The sequence below is a fragment of the Manis pentadactyla genome, chromosome 2, assembly GCF_030020395.1.
Source record: "Manis pentadactyla isolate mManPen7 chromosome 2, mManPen7.hap1, whole genome shotgun sequence".
Classification (NCBI taxonomy): Eukaryota; Metazoa; Chordata; class Mammalia; order Pholidota; family Manidae; genus Manis; species Manis pentadactyla.
Genome location: NC_080020.1, coordinates 39,678 through 62,554, shown reverse-complemented (window position 1 = coordinate 62,554; position 22,877 = coordinate 39,678). Strand labels below are relative to the sequence as shown.

General features: G+C 42.4%; 2 protein-coding genes across 9 annotated transcripts; both read right to left on the bottom strand.

The window, feature by feature from the left end:
* Nucleotides 1-464: 464 nt before the first annotated feature.
* On the bottom strand, nt 465-2,710 carry KCNRG (potassium channel regulator). Its single transcript, XM_036904754.2, is given in 5 exon segments — nt 465-1,225; nt 1,227-1,544; nt 1,546-1,649; nt 1,652-1,791; nt 2,667-2,710. Coding segments are annotated over 5 exon segments (795 nt in total). The 3' UTR covers nt 465-1,036.
* A 268-nt stretch (nt 2,711-2,978) lies between these two features.
* Nucleotides 2,979-12,017, bottom strand: TRIM13 (tripartite motif containing 13). 8 transcript variants are annotated; one of them, XM_036904832.2, is made up of 5 exons: nt 11,363-11,750; nt 10,815-11,223; nt 10,380-10,475; nt 7,096-7,299; nt 2,979-4,551 (listed from the first exon to the last, which is right to left on the bottom strand). In XM_036904832.2, exon 5 carries the CDS (start codon nt 4,543-4,545, stop codon nt 3,322-3,324), a length of 1,224 nt encoding a protein of 407 aa, XP_036760727.1. In that variant the 5' UTR covers nt 4,546-4,551; nt 7,096-7,299; nt 10,380-10,475; nt 10,815-11,223; nt 11,363-11,750; the 3' UTR covers nt 2,979-3,321. The 8 variants fall into 8 exon arrangements, with proteins under 8 accessions (XP_036760727.1, XP_036760732.1, XP_057345159.1 ...); XM_036904837.2 differs by lacking the exon at nt 10,815-11,223 and having other exon boundaries at nt 6,946-7,299; nt 11,363-12,017; XM_057489176.1 differs by lacking the exon at nt 10,815-11,223 and having other exon boundaries at nt 6,946-7,121; nt 11,363-12,017.
* Nucleotides 12,018-22,877: the final 10,860 nt, after the last annotated feature.

The window sequence follows — 22,877 nt, the reverse complement described above, 5'->3', positions numbered from 1 at the left end:
AACTTTTAGGAAGGGTTCCCCAAAGATCTTAATGATTCAATCAAAACTGAAAAACTGATAACTTCCCTTCTGAAGAAAGTTGTACACAGAGGCATCTTCAAACAGTTTGAGATGAAGATAGGGTCTTAGGTTTTCTTCACAATCAGCCTACTAATTTAACTGAGTCTGTTTTCCCAAAATGATATTTCAACCTCTTTGGAAGGGTGGCACATTTTAAAGTGTAAGACCTTAAAGGTCATCATACTGTCCAGTGTTGTGTACTTGGTAACCAGGACCAAGGGTCTTGTGGGAAAGGCAAACAGTGATAGCTCCAGTGGCTACTGCTGAACTAAGGAAAATGTCCCAAACTGTGTCTGTCTGCGTTTACCCCAAAAAGGGTATGTCACATTAGATTCTATCAGTAAAGAACATATGCAGACAATTTTCCCCCTGAAAATTAAAGCCAGCTTTCAGTTAGTAAAATCTTGGTGGAACAGCATTTATGACATGTTTAAAGGAAAAAGGTTATCTGTGACAACAGAGTGGAATTAGGCTTAGGGTCCAACCAAAAACAAAAGAGGAAAATGATTGACTGATTCAAGAGCAGCCATCCTTGACATACTGGTAGCCTATCCTAATAATTGGAGTTGACTAAGCATGCCAAAGATTTAACAGGATACAAAGTTTGCCATGGAATATATATGCCCTAATGGTGTTTAAAAATAGAGTGGGATAATAAAAAAAATCGGTAGTCAAATCATAAGGACTAAAATGAATATATATGGAACATAGGAAATGAGGAGAAAGTACTGAGTCTTTACTGTATGCCAGCCTAAAAGAGTCTCCTCAGGGGAAAATGCATCTAAGTCCTAACGATGGAACATCATCTCTAAGATTATTTCCCGCTACAGCTTGGATGACCTTAGTTCCAGTTTTCCCTGGACAGTGTTGGTTTATTCCTGTTGTCCCACTTTATAACAGTACTTACTTTCTTTCAGTCTGAAAAATATCTCCATTTGGACAGTAACTATCTGGTCATTCTACCCAACTCTACTGGTTACCCCAAAATATTATTTTGAACAATCATTTTTTCCAAGAAAAGTTTCAGGCATAATAAAGTTTCAGTTTCGAGGGGAAACATCAAGAATTGGTATATAAGAGAGAGACTTCCAAGTACAAAACAGGTGACTCCTGACTGGTTATCAGTAGCGCCGTTAGAGCCGCACTGGAAAACCAGGTCATGGTTGAGAAGGTCTTTGTGGAGGCAAAGAAAGTACGGTCACCTGAGGAGGGGGAGAGTTCCCACTCCAGGCTGGTGCTGGAGGGTGCTCCGTCAACACTGTGACACTCCCAGTTAGTGTCTCAATTGTTTTGCTACAAGAGCCAAACACCCTGAAAAAAGCTCTAGTGTTTCGGCTTAGGAACTGCACCTCCATGAGAGCAGGTCGTGGCTGTAGCAGGTGTTCTTGGTTTAAGAGATCAATGAGAGGGTCAAGTTCATAGAAAAGAGCCTCTCTCTGAAGCCTAAAATAATCTAAAAAGTCAGCAGGTACTAAAAGCTGTTGAGTTCATAAAAAAATCTAAGATAAAACTAAATAAGACACCATCTCTGTCTACAAAAAACTGGCCACAAACCATCTTGAATTCCTGGTCTCTGCCATCTAACACTGTGTCAAGCAAGAAGCAGGAAACCACTTTATGGTAGAAAATCTTGTGAATATCTTCCCTCCCACATTCAAAGTGACCAGTTCTTGACCACTGATCCTTCTCTCCCTTCCGTCAACCACAGACTTCAGGAACTTGTAAACCCACCTGCAACCATAATGTTGCTACTTGTATATGATTAATACATGGAGGGGAGCAACAGAAAAGAGACCTACTGTGAAGTGCACTGTGTGCCCACGGCTGTGTCTGCAGAGTTGACTTGCTTGGGAACTTGCAGTATACAAAGGGGAAAAGCAACAGAGGACTGGATGGTTTCAGGAAAACTGCCAGTACATCTGAGGACAGAGTCCAAAGGATCTCTTTCCTATGTAACCTCAAAAAAAATTCTCTGGAAACCTGCTATAATGTTTGCAAAAATACTGGGAGCAGAAAAGCACTCACCATCCCCAGACTTGTTCCCTGCTGAGTCCTGGCAGAGACAGGACTTACGGGGAAACACAGTCATAGTTGAGCAGTTCAGTGACTAAATCACAAACTGGCTGTTAGGGATGAGGCAGCCATAGCTTGACTGGCAGCGTGAGTTGATTTTTCCTCTCATAGCCAGAGGGACTCTTCTCTACTTTAAATGTACTTGTCACTGTTTTTTCCTGTCTCCACTTGTTAACCTCTTCTTAACCGAATTAAAAGGACTGCAGTAAAGACACGAGGTTTTCAAAGGAATGTCTTGTTCCATGAGAGAAATAAGGTAGATTAAAGAGCAGTTCTGAGATATGGGCACTTCGTATTTTCATGTTAATTATAATAAGCAAAGTGAGAAAATTAAGTATTTTTATTCTGTGGGAAATAGGGCATCGTGAGCAGATAGGACAGCATTAGTGTTTAGCTGATTACTTTGTACTTTATAATAGCTGACAGACTGTTTCACCTATTGTCAAATTAATCTTACTCTTCTTAAAAAAACTCTTAAGGGAGTGGATCGGTTTGGTTATACAGTTGTTGTGATACTTTGTAACAGGCAATACCCAGCTGGCAGTGAGGCGGCATTCCCATTTCCTGCTCTCGCCATGTTAGATTTTATTTTTAGCCAATGCCTTTGCTTGTACAGCCACCTAACATTTTCAGTTTATCACCACATCCCTTTGGTGACAAATTTAAAGACCTAAGGAGAAAACAGCAAGCTGAAATCTCCACCCTCCTGAAAATGTAAAGTTACCACAAGAAAATGCTAGTTTGTTTACATTTTAGTGGAAAATGTGATCAGATCCCCACCTCCCGAAAATTTGGAAATCCAGTCCCTATCTTTTTTAAAGAATGTTCACTCTCAAAAAAAAAAGTTGCTTTACAAGGGTCATCTTTATTATATGCTTAAACGAGTTACACAACCTCAACACAGGGTTACATCATGTGCTCTTGCCACCCCTTTTTCATAGCATAAACACAACCAATATTGGATACTTGCTTATTTCAAAATAACTCTAAAAAGAAAGGGGTCAGGACTGTACTATTAAATCTCATTTTTCCTTTTATGCTCCCTAATTTGAACAAAACATGTAGGACATTATTTTGAAAGGAATACTTCTGAAGGAAAACATCTAACTGGAATCCTGACAAAATCTATACTACCACTCTACTCTCTTGCTAAGAAAAAGACAAAGAGCTGTGTACTTGAAACAGATTTTATAATAGTTCATATCTGCACAGAAATTCTGCCATACTGTTCAGCACCACCAAAGTAAAATTCTTGAATCTTTCACTGAAAATGAAAAACTCTTCTGTCACCTGTTCCCAGTAGAGAACTGACTGTTCTACAAAATCAGCTGGTTTAGCCAGATAGGAACTGAAGTTTGAGAGCTGGTCTTTCCAAGCCACAAAGTCATCAAATAAAGACCATTCTGGGACTATGGTGGGACCAAAGAAAATGAGAAGGCCAAGCACAGCAACTAGCAAAGATAACGGATAAAAGCTCCTGGGAATCTTGCTAATGAATGTGCCAGTGTCTTGAGGCAAAGAAAGTTTATCCACATCGACTAGTTTTATGTCTTCCCACTGACTGGTATCAAAGTTCTTCATTAAAGGGCTTGTGGGCAAACTGGAGGGAGGCAAAGGAGTTTCCTTGATTACTTTTAGTTTCTCCCTGAATTCTTGCATCTGTTGCAGAAATACAATGGGTTCCGAGACGTCTTTGAAAGCCTCAGCAATGTTAAAGGCCATTCGCTGTTCCTGCAAGATGGTGTTGAGTTTGTTGATCTCTGGGTCGTAGGCTTGCATGACTGCAAGTTTCATGGTCTCAAAGTCAGACAGGATTTCATTCTTTTTTTGATCTAAACTGTGTTGTAACTTCTCAAAAAACTCCTTCACTTTATCTGAATCTTTAGTCAGTAACTGTAGAGATTTCCTTTTGCTAGTTTCCAAGGTATCCAGGCGAGAGAGTGCATCTCCCCGACGCCAGGTCTCAAAGCTCTGGAAGAGGGACTCAAAGGCACCCCTTTCCTGAGCATAGGCATCTTCGATAGAGCAGAAAACATGCCTGGTATGGTCACCACGGGTAGCACAAATGCCACAAATCAGCTGCATATCGGTCTGGCAGAAAATGTTGAGAGGCTGCCCCAAGTGTCTCTTGCACACTGGCATTTTGGGAGAGATCTTGATCTTGTTATACTTTTCCACAATACCCTTCAGGGAATAATTAACCTGCAGGCTATTGACTCCAGTAGCTGAAGTTTCCTTTCGGCATGTGGGGCACTTGAATGGAGATGATCTCCACAGTGAATTCCGCACATTCCCCTCTAAGATCCCTTCTAAGCATTTTTTGCAAAAGTTGTGTGAGCAAGGCAAAACTCGAGGGTCATCAAACAGACTGCAACAGACTGGGCACGTGAGATCTTCCTCAAGTAGCTCCATCGCGTCCTACCAAAGAAAAACACACACTTTTACTCCAGTGACTCCTCCACTCAGATTATGTAATAAATAGAAGGCAAAAAAATATCTTTCACTGAAATAACCAGGCAAACAAAGGAAATAAGTGAGAAATCTGGGAAGGGAATGCACACCAAAGCAGATTTCATCTGCTGGGACCAGAACATGCTCCTCACTGGTAGAGCTCCCTGCACACAAGGCCTTTGTGTGGGCTTTCCAACAACAGACTGTGGCTGAGACAGGGTTAGGGCTAGGACAACTGCAGACTGACCGAGCAGGACCCACGATTGTTGTAAAACAGAGCTGTCAGAAACAAAGCTGCTCAGTGTCTGAACAGAATGAGCTCTTTAGCCTGGGCCCACAATTATAAAATGGTATGCTATTTAAAAGAAAGCACAGGAATATAAATCCAAGCATACTCTCTCAGGCAGGCTTTTATTAAAATCTGACGGTTTACTGTTTCAAAAGCAAGATTACGGTTATTAAAATAATAGGTGATAAATATGAGAATTGCAGTTCATTCTACCCTAGAGAATTAAGTTTCCTTTCTTTAAGCCAAAAGAACCCTAATCACAGCCATCCTGTACCAGGTAGACCATCAGGTCTCAAAGTGTGCTGGGCAAAAACCTGGGTGTGCCTGAGGCTTTTCCGGGGAAGCTCTGAGGACAGTACTTTTTCCGTAATACTGAGGTGTTCTCTGCTTTCGCACCACGTTGACAACGGCAGTGTAAAAGCAATGTGAGTGCGCTGCGGAGCCTGGGCAGGGGCCAAACACAGCAGCAGGTAGGACAGGGCGGCAAAGTGTGCCACCAGTCACCATATCCCATACCACCAGCCCCACCGAAGGATGTTTTCCAGGGAGCAGGACAAACTGCCCATCTTATTACACCCTGAACCTGTGCACACATCTTTTCAGTATTCTGACAAGTGAGGAACTAAATGCAAAGCGTCCCTGCTACACCCCAGCAGGTTCTGTCTTGGGGGCAAGCACTTAGCGATCAGGCTGCAAGTTGAACCAGCAACTTTTATTATGAATGCCATTTTGACTTGAAAGCATGGTACCTGGCAGATGCTTTCTTGATAGTGAGCAAAATAAGCCTATTGCAGCAGGAAAAGGTGGCAATGATAAAAGTTGAGGTACTGGTGAAAATTAGAATTTTGTAAAAAATGATTTGCCATTTAAGAGCTTGATAAGCTTCCCATTAATTAAAGACCTTCTTAATGAGATAAGTGCTGATATTTAAAAATGTTTTTGTCAGAGAGATTATACAATGAAATATGTGAATATTTGGAGATCTGCAAAGCACAGTGAACTAACTGATTCAAATCACCAATACATGTTATGAATCACGTATGCATAAAAGATCAAAAAGGCCAATGTGTTAAAAATGATTCCAGATTCTGTACTGCAACTACCTTTTAAGAAACTACCACTTTGTTGAGCTTTGGTATAGTATCAAAATTCACAACTGTCATAAAAGTCCATTAAAATATCCCTTCACCAACTATACCTGTGCAAGGCCAGATTTGATTTTCTTTGTATATTTCAACCAAAATTATGTATTGCAACAGGTGTAACACAGTAGATAAAAGACTCCAGCTCTTATTAAACAGATCTATAAATGTGTGAAGCAATGCTACTCTTCTCCCAAATGTTTTTGAAAAATAGCTATTTTCCACAAATTATTTAGGTTAAAATGTAATACATTTATCTTTGTTATTTTAAATGAATTAGTATATTAATTTAAATGAATATCTTAAAATATTTTGCCCATCACCTGTAATCCAGTGAGTATCTACATTACAGTACATAGGTATACCAAACCTCTTGGGATCCTCAGCTTTTAAGTGTAAAGGGGTCCTGAGACCAAAACATTTGAGATCCCTGATCTAGAGAATACTGTTTATCAAAAGTTTATTATTTTGAAATGTACATTTTAAAACTTCCACCCCTAAAGTTTTAAAACCAAAAATAGGCTAACTTTAACATCCTCATTCATTACATCATAGTAATATAAATATATATAGAATCACATTACCACCAAAGAAATAAACGTATAAAAAAGGGTCTAATAATCTGTAGGCCATCTTATAATAAAAAATAACTGAATTTTTAACAGTGATTTTAAGAATTACAATTGGAGCTACAACGTATAAGATAAACAATATTTGAAAGAGAAGCTGAGCCTGTAGGACTAGTTTACAGTTTCATGCTAAGTTGTGAGAGATAGATGTATAATAAATATATGATACCTATGTAGAATCAAAACATTATTCTGTCAAATTTAGTGTTATGACAAGCTGATTTTTCTGAAATAATCTTTTGTGAATTAAGAAATCATACAACTTTTGAAAAGCACTGGGAAGAGAATGGCTGTAACTCACAACTGTAACTGGGGTTACAGTGCTGAGAGAAGTTATGAGCAGCTACAGAACATTCTTATTCTTTGCACCAGAGAAGGAAATGTTTGATGATTCTCCCGTCCTCATCCCCGGTCCACACTTCAGCGCCCCCACCGCTCCGTCACCTTGTACCTGAGAGCTCTGTGCTAAGGCCAGATCTGGAGCAGGCAGGAGAAAGAAGAAAGGAGTAGGGCAGCATCCAATAAAGCACCTGATGTGCTCATCCTTGTACGGCTGGTATTTCCAGCATCCTATCCAGGCACAGCACAAAGGATACCAGTAGTCGGGATAAGGAGGAGAAAAAGGGCACCCAAGGCAGAGAAACTCTGAAGAAAACTGAGAAAAAACAAAACTGCAATAAGGGGCCAAGAAAAAAAAGGTAGTGAAGTATGATCAAAGTAAAAAGAAAAATATCACACACAGGAAAATTAAAAAATAACAAAGTCGTCCCAAAGCCATACTCATCTTACTGTTCTTAAAGTGAACCAAGAAAAAACTTACTATTTGGAAATTAGGAGAGACCCGGTTCCATTTTAAGTGGTAGCGCTTACAAGATTCTTATTTTTACTCACTTTAAAATTAAACTCAGTTTCTTCTTTTTCTTCCCTTAACTTTCTACTCCACATTTTCTCTATGACAAACTATGTGACCCCTCCCACACCTAACTTTTAGAGAAAATTGGGATATTAGCCTAATCCAGGAAACCCTGGCAAATCCACTGCCTCAAAAGTTCTGAAGGAAAATACATAGAAAGGTTTTTAGTCTAAGTGAAGGATATCCTTCACAGTAAAAATCTGGAAGTCTTCATAACACATAACCTTTACAGTGTGGCTAACACATACAAATGTGAAGAAATACAGTACTAACATAAATATCCCCTCTTCCTTTGCACTAATTTTCTCCCACTAAGGAAGTCAAGAAACTATGTAAACAAATTTATTGTTTACCAGTCGTAAAATTTCCACTTCACCAATGTTATATTAAGTATATAAACACAAACATTTTCCAAGATTCATTTCTTCCTTCAAATGTATTTCTGAATATCAAAAAAAATTTTTTGAGGTACAAAATTCCATTTTCCCACCAATTAAAAATTTTTCCAAGTTTTATATCAACAGAGAAAGTAGCTGAATATATACCTAGTTGTCTACCACTAATCTGGTTTTCAACCTCTTTTTCCTGCCATATTTATATCTGTTAATATATTTTTTAATTTACATGCAATGAAATTCTTTTTGGTATACAGTTGTTTTGATAAATGCATATTTGTATAACACCACCAGATTTATTTTAAAGTAAGTTTTCAATATCCACACCCAAGCAAGATATGAAAACTGCTTAATCAATTCCTACCTTGAGTCAGTATGCAGCAACAGTCCCTACAAATGAAAACCGTAACACAACAACCAGAATACTAAAAATGGAAAAGCCAATCCTTGAAAGGAGTCAAAAAATAGAAATAAAAGCTATGATGTATTAGATTTCTTTCTCCTAGAAGTCCTTTTTTAAATGATAAAATGAAAATGATTATAATGCAAAAGGTGCTCATTTATTTACTTCTAAACAAAATGTTAATAATAAAAACCAGTTTATTAAAAAGAAACTTTCCTATTAAAGCTTTGGATTTCATTGGCTGGCTGACAATAATATAAGGTTCAAAATATTACCCGTGATTTCTCTCCAAATCTCATTAAAGAACAAAAAGAAAAGCCAATATTTTACTTTGTATCTTAGGGATTTAACCCACGTCTCCATCCTGCTTTGAGGCATCTTTGAATTTAGGAATTTCAGAGCAGTACCTAAATACCTAACGAGTAATTAGATAGCAAATATTGAAACTCATTTTACAGACAAACTAAATCATGCTAAGCTCTACTAAACTGAGAGCCATCCATTTTATCTTGGAAAAATGCTGACTAAAAAGGGCTCATTTTTTTTTTAAATCACTTCTCAGAATATTTCATCTTTTTCTCAGGTAGTATACTGTATTCTATTTTAGTATGAGATCCACTAATAATGCTTTCTTAAAACTTGGTAAGGGTCTAGTTAACAACTATTCAATTGAGGTAGGGGACATAAGGATATTTTATGTAGTATTTGAATTTTCTGCACATTTGAAAATTTTCACAATGAAAAGTTGGGAAAAAATTAAGAGGGGAGTCAATTATAAGAAAACCATAGCGAGCTAAAAAAGTAAAACACCAGAAACATTAACCAAGTAAGAAGTTTCACGAAGAACTTACCTGCTATAGTGTTTTCTTTTATAAAATAATACGTATTAGTCACATTTACAAAGATATTGTTACTCTAAAATTTAATGCCTTATAAAAAGGATGCAGATAGTCGACACTATGTTGAAGAGGTTACCCACGCAATTAGCTTTTGTTTTTCTTTAATTATGAAAGTAATGTTATTGTACCCACTTTTTTCACCTATTCTATCACATGCATTTCCCCTATCACTGTATTCTCCTAAAATACAGTCCGTCCTATGGATGTGCTCTTACTAGTCTTCACGCAGTTCCTGAACTTACAACAGAATACCTGAATACCTGAGTCTGATGACTAGTTCTGCACTTACAGAATAAGAGTTTTCACAGTACCTACCTCATAATGTTGGAAAGACTCGGTAGTGTGTGACATTTCTGTAAACTGCTAAACTTATAGAAATGTAAGGTGCTTTAATTACATGTGTACAAATATCGTCCAACTATAAATACAGAAAAGTGTTATGTTAGAGCATGATTTTATTAACCAAAAAAGGTCTGAGAGTTGGACTCTCTTTGAACTGTAATCTCAAGGGAAGGCAAAGTAAGTGTTACAGGTGACAGCAGCACCAGGCCCTCCCATGGAAATGGGCATATCTGAACAGAAGCTGGGCAGATGCAGGGTGGGTGACCAACTACAGATGAAAAGGAAACTTGTCAGGGGGGTTGAGACAATCAGCTTGTGCAAAAAAGACAGTATTTTTAGGGAAGGAGAGGAGAGCCTGAAGAAATGTTTCATATTGTCCAAGGCATATGTACAAATCAGCTAACAGCTCCATGAAATTCTACCATAGGGAGTGACTATGTAAATGAAATTATGCATTTAAAATACTATTACACAAAGTCTGGAGTCAGATGACTCAAGCGCTAGCAGTGTGGCAGGGAGAAGGAAAAAACTGTGGAAAAAAATGCTGAGGACCATCTTCCTTCACAGTATAAATATGTGGCTTGTAATACATTTCAAATAGTTGCCACATAAAGAATTTATAAATATGGAATCCACTTTTCTGAACTGAGGAAATATAAAGGAACAAAGACCACCCATAAGGGTGGGAACACATACATTTCTACATATAGTTCAATTTCAATAGGTTCTGGGCCTCAAGAAATGGGGAGTCTTTTTTAAGTAAGCAAAAGTATTGTAGTTTACCTCTGTTCCCCACAAGCAGGTGTATTCGTCAGGGTTACTATTTCTCAGGGCAAAGCAATCGGGTTTTCCCACCTTGTGGCTGACAGGAGGCAACCACTGCAAAGAAAGAACAAAGAGGCTATTATGCATTTGTGTGCACAGGTTCCTGCTGCTTCACTTCCAGTTTTTTCAGTCGTCCCCATAAATACGGCCAGCCTGCCAGGACCTGGTGAGAGCCAGGCGTGTGGGAGAGGCTGGGGATCTTCGAACCAGGAGCTCCTAGGTCAGCGGCCGTCCCCGCGCGCCCCGAGGCCCCAGGCTCCGGGCCAGGCGGTGGTGGCCTCCGTCTCCTCGGCCGCAGTCCGACACGGGCGGAGGCCCCGGGCAGGTGCCTGAGGCTCAGCCTGAGCTCTCCGCCCGCGCCCTCCCTAAGAGGGTCCAGCGGTCGGGACTTACCCCGGGGCTCCGGTCTTGGCGACCGTGTGTTACCCGCCGGGCACAGCGGCAAAATGGACTCGCGGTCCCAGCCGGGGCCCGCGCCTTCGCCGTCTCCTGGCGCCTCGGTCTGCCTCCCTGCCGGGCCTCGCCTTTACCCGAGGGAGGGAAGCGGGGTCCTCTCGGGGTCCCCCGCCGCGCGCAGCCACCGCCAGCGGCGCGCCCAGAGAAACGGAGGGTCCGCGGCCCTGGCTGCCCTTCCAGCCAGCGGGGCGGCGCGCGAGCGAGGACGCGGGACCCGGGGACGGGGGGCGGGGTCACAGCCGGGGGGCGGGGCCGGCGGCGGCGGAGCCCCCCCACTGGAAGAACCGGCGCTCTGCGACACGGTTGGGTTTGGATTGTTGTACTTTTTTTTTTGTTCGTTGCATTTCTAGGAACAAAAAAGAAAGCCCAACCCTTCACGCCACTTCACCGGCATCTCAGGACCCGGAGCCCGGCCGCGGCGGCTTAGGGTGGGGCCCACGGGCGCCCCACATGCAGGCGGCTGCGCGCGCCCTCCCGGGGCGCACCTGTCCGGGCGGGCTTGCTTGAGTCCTCGGCGCCGTGCTGGCTGAGGCTTTCCTTTAGCAGCGGAGCGCTTCCCGCGGGAGAGAAGCGAGGGCTTGGGCTGGCTTCGCTGGCCCGACCCGGCAGCTCTCCGGCCGCAGGCCCCGCAGAGCCCCGGAAGAGGGCGCCCCCAGGCCTCATGCGGCGCGGAGGTCAGGCCCGGAGGCGCCGGGTGCGCTCCGGGTTCTGGTTCGCCGAGGGGGAAAGTCTCGTGGCCGCGCGGGGGTGACCATGGGCCCGAGTCTGGCCGGCTCCGCTCCCTGCGAGGTGTCGGGTTTTCACGCCCGGTCACCGCGCCCAGTAGCTTGCCTCGCGGGGCTCGGGCCCAGTGTCCGCACGCGGCAGGGAAAATGCCAGCCTCGCCCTAGAGACGCGGGAACGGGTGTCGCGGCTCTAACGCAGGGCAGCAGCGGGGCTGGGCCGGTTGGGGTCCAGGAGAGCCTGCTCAGCGACGGAAAGGCGCACCCAGCCTCCACCGAATGAGCGTTACTAAGAAGCCTCAATTACAGAAGCATGTTAAATACTCTGAGATTAAGATGACTCACGACTGGGAACTGGGTTATAAGCTCATACATCACAAGTCATCCTTAATATATATAATACAGTTAGATCCGGCTGGTGGTAAATACTAATGAATAAAATTCAGCCCAACTAAATGTAAAGCACCGGTTAAATCTGCATAGAAATCACTAGACGGTTAAAAAAAAAGCATTAACTATTTTTTAAAAAAGCATTAACTAAGAGCCTATTGCATATTAAACTCCCTTAGATGTAAAATAACAGGAACGGAACGTAGCCGCTCTTCTCCCGTGGGCCTTATCAGCTACCGTAGAAAAAGAGCACCTGCCCGATGAAAACTCCGTGCCCGGCTGCATCGTTCCCGGAAGAGCAGGTGGCTGGACCTGGTCAGAGGTGACACTGAGGGGCTGTCACAAACGTTTCCCCGAAAGAACTCGAACCAGACCCTGTGGGAGAGCGAGGTGGGGTGGGGGGGAGCGTCCCCATCCGGGCCTCCCTGGAGGACCCTTCTGTCCACTGCTCTTCAGGTAAGTGAACTGCACGAAATCTTCATGTCAACTCAGCAATAAGAGCAGTCTACAGTCTCACTGAAGTTTCTTTTGTGATATACTTCTACACGTAGAATTCCAAGAATTCCAACGTATATATGAAACATATTGTTGTGTTGATTTATTCCATGCTGTTGTTTTTGTTCTGGGCCTTGACAAAAGTAAAAACTGCCAGCGTTCTTTCCACCTATCAAGACATGTTCCGTAACAGAAGGTGCAGTGCCACATTTGGGGTGTCCGTTGGTGTGTACATTGACACGGAAGTAGTCAGAATTCTAGTACCTAACAACCAAGTCTGGAGCTGTCTGCCGGGAGCAAGGTGTCGGGGGCCTCCTTGGACACACTGGCTCACTTTATTATTTGCTGCTCCTTCTCAGTCACCACTGCCCAGCACGGCCTGTCAAGAGGTCCTAGCAGGCACTGGCTCTGACACTGCACAGTGTGCGGGAAGAGCAGAGGCGCCGGAATCTGCTGGGCATCCAAACGCTAGCTCTGCCACTGACTGACTAGGTGTCCAAGTTACCTAGCTTCTCTAAGCCTGTTTTCTCATACAAAAGGGCACCGTGATCACTTGATTCTGATAATTAGGTAATGTATAAAGCAGCAGACATCGTATCTGACATAGGAGGTGCTTAATGGTTGCTACTATTACATGGAAGAAGAAAACATGCTGGTTTTGGATTAGTTGCGTTGGATTTGTGAATCTGAGGCCCAATCACCATAGTCTCAAGCAGCACTAAACTGTGCAGCTCTGCACACAGCCCAGGGCGGCCTTTTAAAGCATGTATCCTTCCACTTCTGTAACTCCTTCCCTGTGCTGAGGGTAAGCAGAGAAAAAGGGGAAAACATCATACCCAATGAAAGGAAGACTTTGCAATTTTTTTTAAAGCTGTACAATTGAAGATAAATTGATCCAAAATATTCCACCGAAAGAGAAGAACATCTACTTTTAAAAATACATTTATCACAAAAGACAGGAACTTAGCTAATACTTTAAATTAATTGGTCCCCGGTTTGAAGAAAATTCCAGATTGTATATGTTTCATTTGCACACTGAAGATCATTAAATGGAGCAAATAGCAAAATCAATTAGCTTTGAAGAGAATGACAGATGCTTCAGCAACAGTAAATTTGGCCTTCACTTTTGCTGTTTGTATAGATGGAAAGAAAAATTTTAAGAATAAAGCAAAATGTCAGAGGTAACTAAGATCGTACTAGCATATGCTTATATACTTTGTGCTAGGCATCAATGACACTTCAAGGAATTTACCATTGGTTGAAGAGACAAGTCTTAAAAACTTGAGCTAGTTCAGTAAAAGTACCTAACAGTGGCTGTGTTGACAACCGACTACCTACGTGAGTGATGACAACAACATCAGAGGAAGGCATCAGAAGCACTGGGCAAAACTTCAGAAACTTTAAAGATTATAGGATTTGAAGATGAGAAAGAGGCAGAACACTACTGGAGGTAAGGAACAAGCTCAGGGTGAGAATGAACTTCACTGAAACTAAATCAGTGAAGAGCCTGACTTGGAAATAGAGGCCAAATTAATGGTGGAATGTTTTAAATATCAGAATAAAGAGGTGAACTTCATTCTGTAAGAAATGGGAAGCCACTGAATAATCATGTATGTGACACTTAAGAGGAAATCAGAGTTTTAGGAAGATTAATCTGATATCAGGGTCCAATATTTAAGAGAGGAGAAATTTCCTTTATCTTAAACTGTTGAGGTTTGTTATTGGAAATTATAAAACAGATTTGTAATGAAATAATGTACATAAAAGTATAGCATATATAGTTAAGTTCTAATGAACTATTTACTATCAAATAGTTGTTTATTAAACTTCGCAGTCTGTAAATAAAATGTAATGTAGCAAGAATTAACCATGACATATATTGTCCTAAAATCAACAAAGAGGAAATTGTGTGTATGTGTGTATATATATGTATATAAATGACATATTTTATCTTACTGTCATGATCTTAACCATATTGTATGACTAAAGTTAACATGTTGCTTAGTTACATTTTAGGTTATGCCTTGCTAGAACTTTAAAAATTATGACACACATGCACACACACACATATATATACACACTCTGAAAGGTAGTACTGTTTTGTTATTTTAACAATGCGTAATTACATTCAATTATGTCAAATGCTTTTCTAAACATTATTCCCATATATGTAGAATTTTATTCTTGATGAAGAGCAACTCTATGAGGGCCTTAAAAAATTATTCATTCAGGTAAAGACTAATAAATATTGTCTATTTGCAAATGAAGAGAACTTGATATATAGAAACTATTTTGGAATCTTTCTGTTGCATTCACTATGCATTATGTGCTCTATTTTTACCTTGAGAATTGTTAGTTATGATAATAAACTCTTATTTCAATTTAGAAAACTACTTTCATCCAGTTCCATGGGATATTTTTTAGGAATATTTCTTCTACAAATAAATGTACGACAGGGATGCAGGTCCTGTGGTTTTCAATAGCTGGTAGATTCCTGTACCGTTAATACACACTTTATCTTAAAAAGACAACAGTACATCTCGTAGAACTTCGGTTCTGAAGATCTAGATTCATACATCATTGCTGAAGAAACGTGTGCTTCGTGTTTTTTAACATGAGCCTGGTCGAGTCTGATATCAAAGGATGTGGTAATAAATGCCTTGTGGAAAATGTGTTACCTTAAAATGGTCTTGTTTACAGCACCACGATGGTTGTGAGAATGGGGTGGGATCTCCAGCACTTTGTGCTGGATCTAAAGCAGCTCTACCCTCCCATGCCGACAGGAGGCACAGGCAGTGGAGACAATGTGTGAGACCCCTTATACAATGTCAGTGCAGTTTAAGCATTTCTGAAGGCTATTGACCTCCGTGCTGTGAAATTCAAAGGCCATTTTTCCTGCTCTCTTTGTAGCCCTCACTGTCTCCTCCTTAAGAAGACCTCTTTCCCTGGCCTTAAGTAACATCACCCTAACTGCTGCCTTTTCTTTTCCAGCCCAGGGCTTCTATGTTCACGGAATCCCCAGGAAAGCAAGGATCGCACACTGAGTCTGTAGTAACTTCATTTTTAAGTGATGAAAACTGAATTTAAATACTTTAACAGAGAAATGCTCCTCACTGCAGGCGTTTGACTTAGTCCTCACCTTGCCGCCCCCCCCCATGCCTTCTTCCTGCTGCAGGTCCCTATCACTAATGTACCCCCTAACCAGCCACCAGACTCCACCTCTCCAACCCCATTTCTCAGCAGCTGACACCCCAGGGTAGCTTTCAAAATGCTCCACGCCAAGGACAGCTCCCTCTTAATCAACTCACACCATCCTGGTCTTCCTCTGTCACACACAGAGCAATGGGTTATTGTATGTTTATTTGTGTAATTATTGGAATAATGTTTGTCTCCCCACTTGATGGTAAAGTCCGTAAGACCAGGGATTATGTGTGTGTGCGTGTACATGTGTGTGTCTGTTTTCTCATCATTGCATTCCCAGCATCTAACCCAGTGATCAATTTTTTCATGAATATTTTATGGAAGGAAGAGTTCTCTCAGAGGTTATTGCTGTATATGAAACTTTTAAAAATTAGCTGTTGAAACCAGCTGAAATGGTAATGTACTCTGAATTTGACTCTCTTAAAATAGTCATTTCCAAATATCTTATTTTTTAAAAACAATATCTTCCCCCACTGTTTGCAAAGCAGTTTTTCAGGCTCTTCTCTGCAGTTCACAGCTCTTACACAGCATAGCTTATCCCTTAAAATGAGGATAGTCTATTTAATAGTCCATCAGAGAATTGTCATTAAAAATTGAGAACTTTCTTTCTAAGGATAAAAATTAAGCAATATGCCATGAAAAAGACTTAATGAATGACTCAATGAAAATGTCAAACTCTGTTAGAAAAACAATATAGTCATAATGGTATACAACTATCGAAGAAAAAATAAAGCTGTATATGTTAACAAGATATTTATAAGCTATAGTAAATGAAAAATCAAATTAAAATCAATACATGTATTATGATTCCAATGTTGAAAAGAAATGTAATTGGTAGAATATGGATAGGAAAAAACATGTAGAGGAGTATACACCAAATTGTCAATTGGAGAGGATACTTCAGGAGAGCTTCAATATTTTTGTGTATTATAATTTTCTGTATCTTTACATTGAGCATCTATTACTTTTGTAATTCATAAGAAAGAAAAACAGATAAATTTGTAAAAGAAAAAGACAGACTCAATTTACATACAATATATATATAATTATCTTATTAACTTCTAAATGAATAACAAGGTGAACACCAAGATATAAAACTAGACCAAATACATGGAAAACAGGACATTAAAAAAAGAAATACAAATGAGCAATAATCATGAAAACATTTTCATTCTCATTGATAATCAAAGAAATACCAAGCAAACATTAATACAGCCTTTTTTAGTTCCTTAAATTTGCAGAAACTTAAAACATTTTTTTGCTGCTGGAAACCAGCGTAAATGGATACAACTCTTTAGAGGACAGTTCAGTAATCTGTATCAAAAACATTCAAAATACATATACTTAATTCAATTTCTAAAAACTTATCCTTGGAAAATAATCAGAAATACCACAATTTATATAACAAGAATATTTGTTATACAATCATCAGGGGAAAAATAGAAATAGTGTAGTTATCCATCAAAAGAGTATGAGTTAGATGAATCATGTTATATTCATACAAAATATTAATATGTAGCCATTTTTAAATCATGTTTTAGAAAACAATTTAACAAGTTGAAAATTCATATATTTTATTAAGTGAGGAAAAGCAAATTTTGAAACAGGAGTATGCAACGCAATGCAGGTGCATGTCCAGACTGATCACAGCTGTTCCCCACAAGTAGCAGAAAATGACTTTTCTTTTGTCTTGATTCTTCACTGGATTTTTCCAAGTTTCTATAATGGTTATATAATGTATTACTTCTACAATAATAATGTTGTTTTAAACGTTGCTTGATTTCATTCAGATGAACTGTCCAGAATAAGCAAAATCATATAAACAGAAGTTGATTAGCAGTCACCAGGGAATGGAGAGAGGAAAGAATGATGACTGACTACAATTGTGCATAGGGCTTCTATTTGGGATGATGAAGTATTTCTGGAATTAGTGTCAATAAAGTCAGACCTCCTTTGCATGCTGCTGTCCCCTCTATAGCAGGTATTCTGGATACCCTCACCCATGAGCTGGGAATGTATCATTACGTAGTAGACCTTGCTAATGCTTTCTTCTTTATTGACATAGCACAGGAAAGCCAGGAACAGTTGGCCTTCGTGTGGGAAGACTGGCAGTGGACATTCACTGTCCTTCCACAGGGATACTTCCACAGTCCCACCATCTATCATGGACTTGTAGCCCAGGACTTGGCCACATGGAAGAAACCACAAATGGTGTGGTTGTATCACTACATTGATGATATTACGCTCACATCTGATTCTCATTCAGATTTAGAAGGGGCAGTTCCTAGGCTGTTGCAACATCTACAGGAAAAAGGATGGGCTGTGAACAGCAACAAGGTTCAGGGACCTGGTTTGTCTGTGAAATTACTGGGGGTTGTCTGGTCGGGTAAAACTAAAGTTGTCATAGACAAGGCCCAGGCTTTCCCCACCCCTACCACTATGGCAGTATTAAAAGAGTTTTTGGGTCTTTTGGGCTACTGGAGAGTGTTTATCCTGCACTTGGCACAGTTTCTGAAGCCCTTATACCGGTTGGTATGAAAGGGCATCAGGTGGGACTGGGATGAGATGTGCAGCTGCTTTTACCTCTGCCAAGTGGGCCGTCAAGACTATATAGGCCTTGAATGTAGTGGACTCATCAAGGCCCTGTGAACTAGATGTTCATGTAACTGAAGATGGTTATGGATGGTGTCTTTGGCAGCGGCTTGAACGGACACACCAACCTATTGGATTCTGGTCACAACTATGGAAAGGAGCAGAGGTCCAGTACACCTTGATAGAGAAGCAACTGGCTGCTGTGTACCACGCCTTGCTGGCTAGGGAGCACATTGCCAGAAGAGCTCCGATCGAGGTAATAACCACCTATCCCATCGTCTGGTGGGTGCAAGACTGGACCCAAAGGCCATGGAGTGGCATGACACAGATGCCTACACTGGCCAAATGGAGCGTGTATTTAAAGCAGCGCACCACCCTCTCTTCTAGCCCCTTAAGTGGAGAACTCCAATGCTTGTTGGGGCCAGTGACCTATATACTAGTGGAAAGCAGGAAGAACTTGCTTTTGAGCCATTGGTAGCTAAGAGTCCTTATCAGGAGGGAAAAGCCCCTATACCTGAAGATGCGTGGCATACAGATGGCTCCATTCATGTGGTCCCCGAAGTGGAGGGCTGTGGCTTTCCTTCCTAAGACTGAGGCAATATAGATGGAGGATGGAGAGGGGAGGAGCAGCCAATGGGCTGAGTTGTGGGCAGTATGGCTCATGATCACCCAGGAGCCCTCCCCCATAGTTGTCTGTACTGACAGCTGGGTGATATATCGGGGCTTGACTCTGTGGGTACCTATATGGTACCATGCCAACTGGATGGTTGGTCACTGGTTCCTTTGGGGGCAAGAGTTGTGGCAAGATCTATGGGCCTCTGGTCAGACTAAGACAGTTACTTATATCTGTGATTGGTCATTTGCCTTTGTCATCCCCAGGGAATGATGAAGCAGACACACTGGCCCAGGTGCACTGGCTAGAAGGAAAGCCTGCTTCTGATGTGGCCCAATGGCTACACCAGCATTTGTTGCACGCAGGGCAAAAGATAATGTGGGCTGTAGCCTGTTGGTGGGGCTTGCCATTGACCTTTGAAGAAGTCCAGAGCCCGGAAGGAGTGCCTTGTGTGCTCTGAGGGACTTACACCGAGTCCCATGGCAACATGGGGGCAATAGCAAGGGGGCTGATAGCCCTTGTCAGGTTACAAATAGACTATATTGGGCCTCTGCCCATATCAGAAGGATATCGGTATGCCATGACTGGTGTGGACATGGCTACTGGACTATTGGTCGCTTTTCCTGCACATCATGCAGATCAGCAAGCCACTAAAAGGGGCCTGGAGCATCTGTTTGCAACCTGTTGCCGGCTGCAGGTGATTGAGAGTGATCAAGGCACTCACTTTACTAGACGTGTTACAAGGATGGGTTATTAGGAATAAAGTGGAAATTTCATGTACCATATAATCCTACTGGGGCAGGCATGATATTAAGGTACAATGGTTTGTTGAAATCTGGCCTGAAGTTGGACACCAGTAGTCTATGGGGCTGGTCAGTTCGGCTATGGACAGTGCTGAATGAGGCATTTGAATGAGAAGCCACATAAAGGCTTTGAGCCCCATGGATATGTCCACACACTTTGCTGCCTCTCCTATACAATTGTATATCCAAACGAAAGAAGAGTTATTGAAGCCATGGTATGGCCAGCAGAGCAACATCCTGCTGCCAGCCCCTACTGCATTAAACTCTAGAGACACTGTTGAATGGACGTGGCCCTGGACATTTTGACACATGGACCAGTGATGGCTGTCCCTTCTGGCATCTTGGGGGAAAGGCCTGGAAGCTGGCCTCCTGTGTGTTCCTGGAGTAACAGCTGAGTGGCCCCCAAAGATCATGGTAGTGTACCCAAAACGTCCTGGAGGTAAGAGCATCTTACGGGGAAGTTTTGTTTCATCTTTATGGCCAGAGCCCAATATATTGACCCATCTGTAACTGCCATAGGGAGGGGAGTGAAAGTCTGGTAGACTAAACCAGGACGAGATCCCTTCCTGCCACTGTTTTATCACAGGACTACTCTCTTGCATGTATCCTACCTGATGGACAAGTTTTGCCTATGCTGGTGTCATTAAAACATGTATCTTATTGCCATTAAGGTTATTTTCTACAGTCCTTGTGGCTTGGATGCGCCCTTTGGCTGCAGCTGCCGCATAATGATTGCTCTGAACCCTCTACCTCTTCGGCTACTGCTTGCCTATAGAATGGACGAGCTTTGGACTTAATCTGCATAAGACTTTGAACCTAGCTGAATCCTCTGGCTTGAGAATTATCATTATTTTATTTCTGTTGCTATTGTATGTCATTAGTCTGGTTACAATGCTCCAGTTTTTTCACCCACAGACCAATTCAGAAGAGGGGGAACGAGTAGATTGTAAGGCGAGATTTCTGGATGGGTGGCTTGTGGGTAAAATGGTAATATTTCCAGAATATATTGCCTGGTTTTAGTGTATCTGTATATCAGTAGGTGTTCTTCAGGGGTGGAGAAAAGTTCTTCTCTGTATCAGTGGGTAATTACCTGGGCAACCGAGGGCTTATCTGAACCTGAGAGGTGAGGGGGAGGTCTGATTTACTTTGGCCAGAACAGGAAAGAGAGATGGCCCCGGACTTCAGTTTGTAAGCAATAAACATGTTTTAAACTTTATTTCTCCCTTTGACTGATTTTGGTTTTAGAGGTATTTAGCCCCAGGATTTCCTCTCCTCTGAGTTACAATTGTCTATACATTAGTTGTGGCACTTTATAGCTAATATGCAGATTAATGAAACATACAAAAATGAAATGCAAATCTGCATTTTGAACTGAGAGCCCATTTAAGAGTGAGGTAGGGCAGGGACATGGGACAAGCACCATGATTAATTTTTCCTGCCTGTGGTGAAAAATGATGAGATGTAAACAGTATAGTAAAAACAGAAGAGATGCCATCTTAAGGCTAAGATTTCATTTTAAAAAGCAGAGACTTAAGAAGTAAGATTCCTAACATATTCTCTGGTAATCAGACAATAGCCCAACAGCCTATCTTAAGGCAGGGCATGAAGTCTTAACTGGTATGTCCCCACTACTTGAAGGTAACAACTATCTTGGAGAAGAAGAGGATAAATAAATTCCTTGTGTTGGGTTTATTTAGCAGAATTAGCTGGAGGACTGATAGAGGAGAGGAGGACATGGTGTCTCTCACCAAAGATAAGCACCTTGAGAAAAGTCAAGCCTATGCCCAACAACCTCTCCCCCTTTGCCCCGTTTTTGAAAGCCTTAAAAGACAGAATCCCCAAACTTTCAGTGCGCCTCCCGAGGACACCCACAACTTTCCTGTCTTTAAGTGCATACTTTCAAATAAAGCTTTCTCGCTGCTCAAATTGTTGTGGTTTTTCTCTTTGCTATTTCATTTCCAAGTGTTCACTTTTATCTGTGCTTTACTCCAAATAAGTAGGACAGGGTTGCTAAGAGCTCACATTTGGACCTGCACGTTTCCGTCACCTGGGTTACCTGGACAAAACTGCTGTTGTGCCATTTGCTCTTTAGTAACCTGCCTGAAAATCTCCTTTCTTTGGGAAGTTCTCAAAATATAATCTCCTGCCCTCCTGTGCTCCGTGGCTCCCCCAAATCCTGGAGTGGTAGGGGCTAGTCCCCATGCTATGCAGATCCAAGTGGACACAGGATGACAGGTGACCCGGCTTCAGTAGTTGGCAGGAGTATCTGATCTCAGCCGAGAACTTTCCTTCTTTCCTTCCCTCTGCAATTTCCTGTTCTCTGCTGCCAGCAAGGCAGCTGCCATTCCCTGCTGCTCTTGCTTTAGTGAATTCTTTAAACTACACTCGTCTGACCTGTTTGAGAAATCTTTCTGGCCCAGAGTCAAGAACCCTCCCGTGGGGCTGAGGTTTCTCCTAGTGCTTCCCACCTAGCCAGGGAAAGACCTCCCGAGACACAGCTAACCGGCCAACAGTTTTCCTAAGGGTTGTAATGAAACACCATTCTTATGGAAGCAAGACACCCAGGACCCTGAAAAGATCTTTTATGTGGAGAAAAACTCTCCATAAAGGGTATTTGTATTCACGTCACTAGAAAGTTTTGTATAGGAACCCATGACACAGTAATGAGTGTTTTGTGTCCAGTTTCCCAGCAGAACGTGAACCCTGTGTAAGCCTTCAGGATGGGAACTTTATTTGGGAGCAGAGGTTTGGGCCAGATTAATTTTAGGAGTCGACCCAGGCCGCCCCCGGACGGTATCTAAATACGTAGAATCCGCCAGGGACAGGTGACCCACGTGGGCACGGGGACGCCGGGGGCGGTCGCGGACCTCCGCGGGCAGCGGGAAGGGGCAGAGACAGGACCTCGCGGCCTCCAGAGCTCCCTCTGCACTCCTCCGCCCTCGAGTCCGAACAACTCTGCGGGAACGGACCCTCGGTACCACCTCCGGGACCCGCCGCCCCACAGGGCGCAAGTCCCGCGCAGGGAAGGCCCGCGAGGGGGCGGGGCAAGACGACCCGACGCAGCTCCCGCCCCCGCGCGGGGGTCGCAGGCGGCTCGCGCTCCCGTCGGCGTCAGCGCGCAGGCGCGAGGCCAGCCTCGCCAACGGCCCTGCGCGCAAGCGCCCGCCGCTCGCCGCCCGCCGCC